The sequence below is a fragment of the Podarcis muralis genome, chromosome 9, assembly GCF_964188315.1.
Source record: "Podarcis muralis chromosome 9, rPodMur119.hap1.1, whole genome shotgun sequence".
NCBI lineage: Eukaryota > Metazoa > Chordata > Lepidosauria > Squamata > Lacertidae > Podarcis > Podarcis muralis.
In genome coordinates this window covers 7759064-7771599 of record NC_135663.1, presented here as the reverse complement: position 1 = coordinate 7771599, position 12536 = coordinate 7759064, and the positions used below count along the sequence as shown (strand labels likewise).

The window sequence follows — 12536 nt, the reverse complement described above, 5'->3', positions numbered from 1 at the left end:
CTCCCGCACTTTTCCATGGTTGTCTTCTGCAGGCACAAGCAACATCGATTGCCTGTAGTACAGGGACAGCCGGGGAGAAGCCTCTGTTTGTCACCCATGTTGCAACCAAACAACAATTAACAATGACAGACACCCTCCCTCAGGCCTCTGCCAGGTCACAAATTCATAGGATTCCGTCTTGTTGGAAATTCATGGGATGAACTTGTGTTGTGTAGTGACTAAGGGACTAAGGGACCTCCACAGCCAGCAAGATTGAATTTTCTGCCCACCAGCTGGTGAGAGAAGGATCCAGCCCTGCTGGGGTCTGCTTCCAGCATGTTCAGCATGAGAAACATGCTGGTGAAGCAGACCCCTAAAACCCACAGGATTGCACCCGGCTGGTGAGCAGAAGATTTGATCCTGCTCACTTTTTCTGTGTGCGTGTGTGTTCCTCTGCTTGGGACAACTGTGCATAGCTAAGTCTCCTTTTCCCCGCCTGTTGCCCCATCCCAACAGCCCCTGATGACTCTGGGAGGCCCAACCTGGCTTGCGGTTATCCAGGGCTGTCTCCACCCAAGTCAGCCAGAGCCTAGATCTGCCTGAATCACTTTGGGGTTCAGCCAAATCTGCTGGATAGGCCAAATACACACCCTGTTTCAGTGATGATGTCAACAAAAATGTTCTCCCATTCAGAGCGAGGGAAGGAAGGGTTGCCCTCACTCTGATGGGGCTACCTTTTGTCTTGTAGCCAAATCTGATACTCAGAAGGACCACGAACAGGAGTGAAACAAGAAATATTGGGGTGATTGGGTAATTTTTTTTGCAGGAGGGGAAAACTTTCTTTTTTGCACCCTGATAATGCCAACGTGAATATGGAAATATGGATAGGCTCTCTTGCTACAGTCATTCTGTGGACTCATTTGGGGGGGGGGGGGGGGTTGAATATAAAAAAATGATCCTCCGCTGAAATACCCTGTTGATTTGAGTATTTAATTTGCACCAACCGTTTCTGCAGAGTTTACTAAGATGGAGAGCATTTTACAATGGATAGATGTGGAATGTTAACTAGCAACAGAGCATCTGGTCATTAGCAATGATATTTATATTAGGAGGCAAGTCTGACATGGAAGCTACTGTAAGGATTAGGCCTTTCCCTGGTCTATTAAGGACTTAATCTTTTTATACATCTGGCTGATCTTTTTGCACTTCCTACTTTCCTTTTCACAGGCATCAACAAGTTCTTGGTTCAGCCTATAAGTAAAACACTATTTGCCTGCTGAAAGCTACTACAAGAGTTGCTTATTTCAAAACTGTTGCTATTTGGACTGGGAAAGCCTGGCCTCATGCTTCTTTGAGATGAATGCCATAATCACTCCTGGTTGAAGAAGCCACCTGAGACTCCAGAGACAAGTTGGAAGCCAGGAGCACTCCTAGACGACGAACCTGTTCCTTCAGGGGAAGTGTAACCCCTCCGAGAACAGGTTGTACACCTAATTCCTAGACCCACAGAGAACTCACCCACAGCATCTCTGACTTATCAGGATTCAGCTCAGTTTTTTGGCCCACATCCAACCCATAATTCCTTCCACTTGCATATCGTCTCTTGATTGAGATGGAATGGAGATACTGAAGTGGTTGTCATTAGCATAGTGATGGTGCTGTTCTCCAAATCCTCGAGCAACAGCTCCCAATGGTCCCATATAATGTTGCATAGTTTAGGAGACAGAATGGACAGTTGTGGGACCCCACAACTAAAAAATGAAGGGGCAAGCGCCTGTATCCTAGCATTGCTTACTGATAGTGTTCCTGCAGACAGGAAGAGAACCACTGTAATACTGTATCCCCAACTCCCATCTCAATAAGTAGCTCCTAGCAGGAGACTATGGTTGACAGACACTGAGAGGTCCAGGAGAACCAACAGGGTCAGACTCCCGTTGTCTCTCTCCCAATAAAGGACATCCATCAAGGCAGCCAAGACTGTTTAGGTGCAAAATCCAGTCCTGTTACTAGACTAGAATGGATTTAGATAGTCTGCTTCCTCCAAGCTTACCTGCAGCTCACTTGCTCCATTCTCTTAATCACCTTGGAATGGAATATGAGAGACTGGACAAGAGTTTTCTAAAACCTCTGGATCCAGGGAGGGCTTCTTCAAGAGGAGCCACACCATCACCTCTTACATGGTGGTGAGCATAACTCCATCCCCTATTGGGGCATTAACCACCTTCTGAACCCACCCAGTCAGTCATCTCCTAATAGATTTTGTCAGCTGGGAGGGGCAGGGATCAAGTGGGCATGTTGTCACTCGCACTACTGCCAGCATCCCATCTGCAGCCTTGGGCTGCGGCATCTGAAGCTACAATGTGTTCTTTGATGGTGCTCCAGTGGACCTATAAGTGAACCAGTTGCGGTCTCATTAGGAATGAAGGAAGCATTTAGGAGAGACCAATTTACATGAGCAGCATCATGTGACGAGCATCGAAAAAGCGACGTGAGGCTGATGCTAGGGTGGCTCTTTCTGCATTTTCTTGGTCCTCCCACATGATTCGTCCCTTCTGGCTTTACTGGAGTGGAGTGGGAAGCAGTAGAGAAGGGCCATAGCTCAGTAGTAGCGCCTCTGCCTTCCATGCAGAAGCTCTCAAGTTCAACCTCCATCATCTTCAGGTAGGGCTGTGAGATACCCCTGCCTGGAACCCCAGGGAGCCACTGCCAATGTGTGCATAGAATACTGAGCTGGAAGGACCAGAGATCGGACTCAGTAGAAAGCAGCCTGCTCCAGTGGACTAAGGTGAAAAGTCTCCAGCCATCTTCACTGCATGCTATAAAAAAACTGTGCAGGATTCTGCTCAAGAAAGGAAGCATGATGAAGGGTGTACTAAAACACACACACATCATTCGGAGTCCATGTCACTGTTCAAATGGATTGCGCTCCCTGAGTTTCAGTGATCAAATCTAAGAAACAGAAAAGCATTGCCAGGGGACAGCAGGAGAGTCATCCAGCACAATCGCTTGACTTTCGGACAATTGAAAAATGAGACAAAGGAGTGGAGAAAATTCTCTCTCTCTCTCTGTGCGTGTGTGTAGTCTTGAGCTTTTTTCCAGCCGGTTTCATTATAACAACATTCAGGGGAAACACCACGAGTTAGTGTGACAAAAGAATATGTACCAGGATGCCTATGGAGTGATGGAAGAAGCCTTGCAGTTAGCCTATTACTTTCCATTTCAAATTCAACGGCTGAAATCTACCAACTAAATGTATGACATTGGAAGTATTCCACCCTGCAATGTTCAGTAGGGAATGGATTCCCAAGCCCCATAAGAGAATATTATTATTTCTTTACTCTTCCAATTCACTTCCACAGATCACTGAAATGTAGCAAAACGGAGGCAAGGTTCAACCCCCCACACATTTATTAAAGTTGTGGGGAGGGAGAACCCTTCATCTAGTTTTGTAAAAAGAGGCTTTATTTCCTACATGCCATGAGACAAATATCTCAGATAATTTTCTTTGTTCCGTGATGTGTACCCTGAACAATTACTGCGGGACAATGAATGCCTCTGACAGACAGCCTGATGAGATTACAAATCATTTCAATGTGCAGGTTTTCAGAAAAAGTCTAAAGAGGCACAACGAGAGGGAAACATGAGACTTACAGTGCCTGAACGAATAGCTCAGAATATATCTATGTTCCTATCTAAGAATTTGTGTCTATTTAAGTATCTATATGTATGTAAAGAGCTGCCCAAGACATTTTGGCACCTGAGATGAATTGCAAAATGGTGCTCTCCCCACCTGGGAAGAAGGGGCGAGTGAAGATCTTCATGAGGAACAAAGGGGGAATAAAGATCTACAGTGGAAACAAGGGTGGGAGAAGACCAGCAGTGCCACTATTAGCCAAAAGGCCACTGTACCCGTTGCATGCGGCCAGGGGCTGCCAAGGAGGTGAGCCACAAAGAGTGAGCCACAGCTGTTGGTGCCACTGCAGCAGCAGCGGGCGATGTGATTCATTCATCTGCTGCCCTTGTGGAGCCTGCTGCCTGAAGCGGTCACCTCATCTTCCTCATGAGAGGGCCAGCCCTGTGTTTTTATCTATATCTATGTCTCTATATAAGGGATGCGGGTGGCGCTGTGGTTTAAACTACAGAGCCTAGGACTTGCTGATCAGAAGGTCAGCGGTTCGAATCCCCACGGCGAGGTGAGCTCCCGTTGCTCGGTCCCTGCTCCTGCCAACCTAGCAGTTCAAAAGCACGTCAAAGTGCAAGTAGATAAATAGGTACCACTCTGGCGGGAAGGTAAGCAGCATTTCCATGCGCTACTCTGGTTCGCCAGAAGCGGCTTAGTCAGGCTGGCCACATGACCCGGAAGCTGTACGCCGGCTCCCTCGGCCAATAAAGCAAGATGAGTGCCGCAACCCCAGAGTTGGCCACGACTGGACCTAATGGTCAGGGGTCCCTTTACCTTTACCTTTATGTCTCTATATCTTGATATTAGATCTGAGCGCCAGTTTAGTGACTTCTAATTGTGTATGCTCCATTCTCTGAAACGCTGGACCATGGGATTTAGAAGTATAAGAGGCACACACAACCATATTACCTGTGAGGGATAGTCAACATGGGGCCATCCAGAGTTTGTTGGACTGTAACTCCCATTAGCCCCAGGCAGCCTGGCCAGTGGTCAGGAATGATGGAAGTTGTTAAGTCTGACAACATCTGGAGAGCAGCAGGTTGTCTCCCCCTGCTCTGAGCTCATAGTCGGGGTCTCAAAGCACCGGAAGGGTGAAAATGGGGCTCCTGACATTGTGACATCAGGGGATTGACAGCAACCCTACCCACCGTCAAATGTGACCTGCAGGGATAAGGATCCCACCCAATGGGCCCAGTTCTCCACTACTGCTCTAAGATGACACAACTTGCTTTGGCTTCGAAGGAGCGTTCAGGATTTTTATCAAGCTTGTAAGGCCAACATTAGAAAGCCACATGTAAAACCCTTCCCTCACTTATTACGCTGTTTATCGTTTATTAAGGAGAGGGGAAAGGAATGCCTGATAAAATCAAATCAACTGGTTAGTCAACGTTGAAATGACAGTTTCCTTACTTGAATAGGCACTGAAAACCATCCCTGTGGAGGTTCAGTGGAGCAGCAAGTTAATTTATTTATTCATTTAGATATTAAGAACACCTATCTCATACCCCGAGCTGCATACGTACATCAAACAGACACAATTGGTTCTAATCTTCATTACACAATTGAACTATAGTAAAACCAGATATTGAAATGTGCAATTTCTACACCAAAGAAGGGTGTGTGCATAAAAGGGGGGGGGATGTTGCACATGTTTGGCTTTCAAATGCTGATCAGTATTTAGACTAGACTGGCTCTCCTCCTCTTCTGATTCTATGATATGCTTTTAGCTTTTTGCATTTTATTTGTGTTGTTTTAATTTGTGCAAGCCACCTTGAGTCCCAGTCAGGGGGAAAGACAGGATATAAATGAACAAGCAAGCAAGCAAGCAAATAAATAATAAATCTGATCTTGGCTAAACTGTAGATTCACCATTTCCAGACCTCCCTTAAACCTCTCTCCTCTTATCTACTTTTTTGGTATAATTTTGTCCACGGGTAAATAAGAGGATCCCAATCACGACCAACATTTAGAATGGGCCTGATGTGTTTGAGTAAATCTGGTAAAATACAATTGCATGGCTGTGAGTATCATTTGTAAGACAGTATGGTTAGAAAGAACCCAGAAAGCTGTCCAGCTACATTCACCCAGGAAGAATCTTTCATTGCCAGCTCCCATAACTCAGCAGAGGCCTGGACTTTAAAGCTCTGTGTCTAAGCCTTATTGTTTTTGTCCTGTCGTTTTCCCCGGGAAAACCTGCCATTCACCGCTGAATCAGAGCAAATGGCAATTAGGTTTACCATGGATTACTGTTTGCTCTGATTCAGCGAAAAAACACGGGCTTTCCCAGGGAAAGCTCTGGGACAAAAAATACCCCAATGCTTGGACATGGAGCTTTAAAGTAAAGACCTAGGTCTGGAAAGCACAATGCAAAGGGAAGTCTGGATTCGCTAAATAGTCCACAAAAGGGAGCATCTTGTCATGAGGCTCCTGGTTTAAGATATTCCCTCTCATCTTGATCTTCCTCACAGGGTTGTTGTAAGACAAAACACAGCTGTGATGGAAGAAGAAACACAAATGCAAGAATCAAACGAACTAAACCTTTTTCTTTCTTTCTTTAGTGAGAGAGATTTCACACACAAACTTAATCTGCCGTCTCTGCTCCACGTTTATTCTGGCGCCCAACGAACCTCACGGATGACGGCACCATGCGAATGCCAAATTGTTCTCATATCCCTTCCGCCTGCCATGATACGTCCCCTCTAGGTCCAAGCCACTTCATTTCCCCCGGCGCTTTACATACCCTTATCATCAGAACAGCTTTCCTTATGTCGCGAACTCCATCATAAACCAAGCGGGAGGCGTCTATGAACTCGTTCTCTTCAAACGGCTGTGGGACGTTCGCACTCAGGGCTTCAATGGCGACTTCAACTTGTTCGGCAAAACGTGGCATAACTAGATTAAACCAAACGAAAAGCTGTGAGAACACAGGCTGCCTTTCATGTATTCCGCACCCCTCCCTTTCTTGCCCTTGGGCTTCAATACTTTCCAGCAGGCCCGGAATTAGCGGCTGCCGCAGAAATCAGGAAACAGAGAACTTTGCCGAAGAGTTTCACACCAACAGGGGAGAGGTGTGTGGTTCTCTGACGGGAATGAAACAACCTCTTGTTCTATCAACACAGAGTCTACGTGACAAAGAACTTGCAAACTTATGATGGCGTGGCTTCAAGTCAGAGAAAAAAAATTGGTCTCAAACAGCTACAACTCCTATGTCAAGTGAGACTGTTCTCTCAGCCTCACTTCTCCAATCTGTAATATGGGGGTGCTAATCCCGATATCCCTGTCAAGGCTGTTGTCACGGGTGTTGACATAATGTATGCAAAGTGTTTTGAGAACCTTAAAATGACATAGAGATGCCAAGTAAGTAGAATGGCTTGACTCAGGGAGACAGTGAAATGTAGTGGTTAGAGTGCCAGACTAGGACCTGGCAGACCAAGGTTCAAATCCCCACTCGGTGCTGAAGTTCCCTGGATGACCTTGCGTCAGTTATTGCCTCTCAGCCTAAACTACCTCACGGGGCTGTTATGGGGAGTGGCTGTTTTAGTTTAGATTGGGTCAGTACAGCCTGTAGTTCATAATTTTATTATCTAAAATTAAATAAGTTAAGTTAAAAGGTACGTAATGTGGTGGTGGATAATAGTAATAGTAATCATAGAATCATAGAGTTGGAATAGACCACAAGGGCCATCGAGTCCAACCCCCTGCCAAGCAGGAAACACCATCAGAGCGCTCCTGACATATGGTTGTCAAGCCTCTGCTACCTCTGCTAATATTGCTACCTCTGCTACAGTTTTCTGTTTGTCAACGTCCATGCCATGTAAAAAAAGAAAAGCAATTTACTGTACACCGTCACAAACCATGCCAAGCCAAAACTGCAGGTAGGCAGGCCAGAGGCTGTTTTTTTTGAACTGAACAATAGTCATCTTGGCTACTCCATATCATGTCTGTTAAATGACCATTTGAACTTACAGAACACAGTAGTCTTAATTTGTGAAAAAATGAGCCAAGAAACCTTCTGCCCACTGTAATTTTAACTAACAAACCACAGCGTAGCTCGCCATGAACAAGGACGACGGTTGTTCCTTACAACGCTGAACCCTGATGCACGAGAAGTACACGGAAGACCCACCAGTTTCTTATTTGCAGCAGTGTGTAGAGCATGAAAGATGCTAATGGTTATCCGTGAGCAGTTCCCAATATTAATGGTTGGGGCGTGCATACATAGTTTATGAATATATGCATAATGGTCACATTCAATATTTATTTCAGCAATATATACCCTTGCTCTGGCTTTTTCATAGCTGGAAAACACACACACACAAATCTTAGAAGACTTCTCTGCTGACTTGCACAGAAATGCTAATAGCAATGAACAATCCTGTGAAAATGGGGATCGTAAGGACAGGAACTTGTTTGCACACAGGGCTGATGTCCAGCATTAGTATACTCTGTGTGGGGGAACCAGTGCAGTCCAGTGTTGTCCACAATGACTGTGCAGAGACTTTCTGGGGCTCCAGGCAGGTCCTCTCCCATTGGGGATTGAACCTGAATCTGAATCCATTGGGGATTGAACCTGAATCTTTCTGCATGCAAAACAGATGCTCTACCACTGAACCACGACCCTTCTTTTTCTGAGATGCACCCAGGTTCCCTCTACATTCTCCTCTTTCTTAATTCGTCCAACTTCTTTTGCCCACTTCCCCCTCTCCCCAGAAACTTAAGTTGTGCAGGATGCAATAAAAGGGGATTTAAAAAATCCCGAAAACCATGATGAGAATGATGCTGGTATAAAGACTTTACAGGCCGAGCTGGCAGCTGAGAGGCCTACATAATGAACCTCTCCCACCTCCCCGATATGCTCTTTAATAAATGCTTTTCAAAAGTCGCATTATCTTAATGATCAGGTTATGGTGCTAACATATTTAGAAGTGATGATAATGTGTATTCAATTATTGTTTTTTGGAGTGAAAAAATACCCCCATAGCACACTTTGCATTCTTTAAAAGACAATACGGTTGTTTGGGGGCAGGGTGCTGTTCCTTTATGTTTGGAAGAACAAAGTGGCAGCAACTTTGAACCCCCTCCTTTCACATTACTGAGCTCTTTGCATGATTCGAGACACTTGCTTTGTGCACAGTTTGGCAGGAGCAGCTCTTACATTAAATGTTATGCTCCGAACATGACTCACTGGAGTAAAGCCTGCTACAGGACTTAATCTATCCAAAATGAAATTAATTTTACCAGCCTTCCTCTCTCTGCTGACATACTTTATAATGCCTCAGTGGGCACATCTTTCCCAGTGCTGCCTTCTTAGTCTGTGTGCTCAGCGTGTCGACACCTGCCATTTTGGAAAGGGGCTACCTAAAAGAGAGGCGGGGAGAGGCCGGCACACTTTTACAAATTCCTGTACTTACCTGCAGCTGGCACAGTTTTAATAGAATCAAGGAAATGTAGAGGTGGAAGAAACCCCAAGGGTCATCTACGATACGATACGATACGATACAATATGATATGATACGATAATCTTTATTGTCATTGTCCCATACAGAACAACGAACTTGAAAAAAAACACCCTCTACATAAGACATTCAAAACCAACACGCCTGCTATCCCAGCTATTCCAACCTGGTTAGCCCCCTAAAAACTCTGATAGCCCATTTTTAAAATACAATATACTCCCATAGAGACTCCTTACACTGTGTTTAAAACCAAAATCGCATTTGGATAGAAGCTGTTTCTCAGGCGGCTAATCCTAGTCTTTATAACCCTGTACCTTCTTCCAGAAAGCAGAAGCTGAAAGAGATCATTTCTGGGGTGTGCACTATCCTGCACTATCTCATGGCACCTGGAAGCATAGATTTGATCCAAGGTGGGAAGAGTGCACCCAGTTATTCTCTCCACAGTCTTTACAACCTTGGACAGCATTTTTCCCTGACTGTGCAGCTCCCAAACCACACACACAGACCATAAGTTGATATAGTCCAACCCCCTGAAATGTTGACTACTTGTGTCTACTCCCCCTTTGTGATTTCTCCTTTCTTTGATCTCTTATACACGGCCTTCTTAAATCTCAGCTCATCTGTAAGCTTCTTATGCATCCACACCTGTTTCCTTAGATGCCTCCCAATTTTCTTCCTTGTTGGTTTAAAATTGCTGCACTAAAGCAGTGGAGGAAGAATGGGGAATGCTTGCTGAGTGCAGCATTGGGGAACGGGGCCTGCACTGTGACACAGAGATGGAGGGATGAGAGATGGAGCCAAACTGGCTAATGGGGCAGAAGAAGTGGGCAGCAGCTGCCTAGTTTAAATGGCATGCTTTTGCTTGTCAGCCTAAATTCATAGGGCCTATGAGCTTCATTAATCCCAATACAGTATCTGGAATCCCCTTGAAACTGGTGCCGAAATTTTGTAATCATTTTATAGTGAAAGCCCCGCATTTTATAGCACCCTACAAACAGAGTAACTGAACATTCAAACCTGGGTTTGTAGTTAACACCCAGTGTTGTCTCATCTCCTCGAAACTAGTGCCAAAGTTTTGCAACCGTTTTGTAGCAAAAACCCCACATTTTGTAGCACCCCACAAATGGAGCGATTTACACTCAAAATGCGGGTCATGGGTATGACCCCAAAACCCAACGTTGTCTGATTCCATCCAAACTGGCACAAAATTGTGGCAAAAGTTTTGCAGCGGAAACCCCACATTTTGCAGCGCTCCACAAACTGGGCAATAGATCCTCAAAACCGGGGATCACGGGGTCACCCCAACATCCAACATCATCCAATTCACTTCAAACTGGCACAAAACTTTGGCAAGAATTTTGCAGAAAGCACATCAAGGAATATATGAAACTGGTGTTCCAGGTTAAAGCTAGAGTTGTGCTACTGTTTTCAACCTTAGTGTCCTGAACCATCACCCCCCACACACATTTTTTACACCCGAAAAGTGGGGTGCTGCCTTTCTCAATGTGGGGTGGGGCCATTTGTTTTTCAATGCATGTATCAGACTGGTGCACAACCACTAAACAGCAAGCCAACTAACTATCTCGTAAGTTCACATTCTGAGTAATACCCCCTTCCATTTTTGTTTTGTTTTAATATGTATAGTAACTGTGGACCAGGTATTATTTCTCTTCCCTCGTGGTCCCATTAACGTTCTGTTCTCCAGACACAGCAACCAGCTACAACAGGCACTTTTGGTCTAACATCAGCTATGATCCAAGCACTGAAGATTCACGGAAATCAAAGAGCAGGGCAGAAACCGGTTGGGGAGGGGCAAGTTCCACATGTTTTATGGCCCCATGTGCTTTATGGCCTTCTAGCTCGGCCATATGCAGAAGACCAGGGAAATTGCAGCCCAAGGCCCAGCAATAAGAGACTAAAGCACTGAATATTTTAAAGGGATTATTTACTTGATGCAGCGTGAGAGCTCTGCTGGCACCCTGGAAATATGAATGGGAAAATGTGCACTTTAAATGCTTCTACGTTCTATGCAGTGCAACAACTTGAAACAATGCAGGGCATGAAAACCAGCATTTGAAACGCCCGCCCCCTCCAAAAAGGGTTCAATCTGAATATATTCCCCTCCTTCGTTTCTTTATTTGAGTATTTACAAATGGCAGTTTCATCAACATGCAATGGCCATGTACAATGAAATCATTAAAGCCATAAAACACAGAACAAATTGTACATTTGATTTTATGATAATATAGAAGGGTGCTTTGCGACTGAGTGTTCTACCAATTCATTTAAAGAAAAATAAACAAATAGGAAAATGACCGAGACTTGAGTCACTGGTGCCACTACCCTACAAGCCTTAAAAGATAAAGGTAAAGGTACCCCTGACCATTAGGTCCACTTGCGGATGACTCTGAGGTTGTGGCACTCATCTCGCTTTACTGGCCGAGGGAACCAGCGTACAGCTTCCGGGTCATGTGGCCAGCATGACTAAGCCGCTTCTGGTGAACCAGAGCAGCGCACAGAAATGCCGTTTACCTTCCCGCCGGAGCGGTACCTATTTGTCTACTTGCACTTGACGTGCTTTTGAACTGCTAGGTGGGCAGGAGCTGGGACCAAACAACGGGAGCTCACAGGTGATCACAGTGATGTGGCCAATTTATTCTGTTTGGCACTATATATATATATATATACACATAAATTGATCTAACTGACATTTAAGCACACAATGTATAAAACAGACAATATACATAATTTGGAACTTTTTACACCACAAATTAAAAGATATGGGGTTGTAGCCAACTAAGTGTAGAGAAGACTCATTGAAACCAATCAACAGTCAGCAACAGTCAGTCCTTGCAATGGGTCCACTCTGAGTAGGACTATTATGGGCTACAACCCCGAGGAAAGTGCTCCATCATATTGCTATTTATATCACGCCCCCTCTTAACTACCAGCCAGTGGAATGAGGACCCTAAAAAGTGGCTCGACTACCACGGTGTTTTTTGGGTAGCAAAAGAAAAACCTCCTTTTTCTGCCAGGCTTTTTAACACCTCTTAGAACACTTTAATGATATTTTAATACTGGTTGATTTTAGTCTGTTTCACCAGCTGGGTGGGTCTCAGCCTTCACAGTGGAGTTTTTAGAGTTTCATTTGGCTTAAGCTCTACTCAAAGGAGACCCATTGCAATCTTCTATGGACTGTAGCAGGCCTTAGTCGGATTCAACCATGGATTTTATATGACTGTGATGACTGAGTTAATCATTCTACTTGTCCTTTCTGCAAAGGCAGCCAAGGTGGCAAACCATTTGTTGCTGTTGGTTAGTTTTATTCTGAACAGTTTGTATTTTGCTGTGTTTTTAAATTGTTTGCTTTTGCTTTTTATGTCATTGTACATCATCCAGAGGCTTGCTTACACATGAGG

General features: G+C 44.8%; 1 protein-coding gene across 4 annotated transcripts in view; it reads right to left on the bottom strand.

Moving 5' to 3' along the window:
* CTNNA2 (catenin alpha 2) overlaps positions 1-12536 on the bottom strand; it is a 547409-nt gene that overhangs the window by 56416 nt on the left and 478457 nt on the right. For all 4 annotated transcript variants that reach the window (XM_028744068.2, XM_028744067.2, XM_028744069.2 and 1 more), the window contains one exon: positions 6402-6553. In XM_028744068.2, the coding sequence (XP_028599901.1) occupies positions 6402-6553 (152 nt within the window). The remainder of the gene's footprint in view (positions 1-6401; positions 6554-12536) is intronic.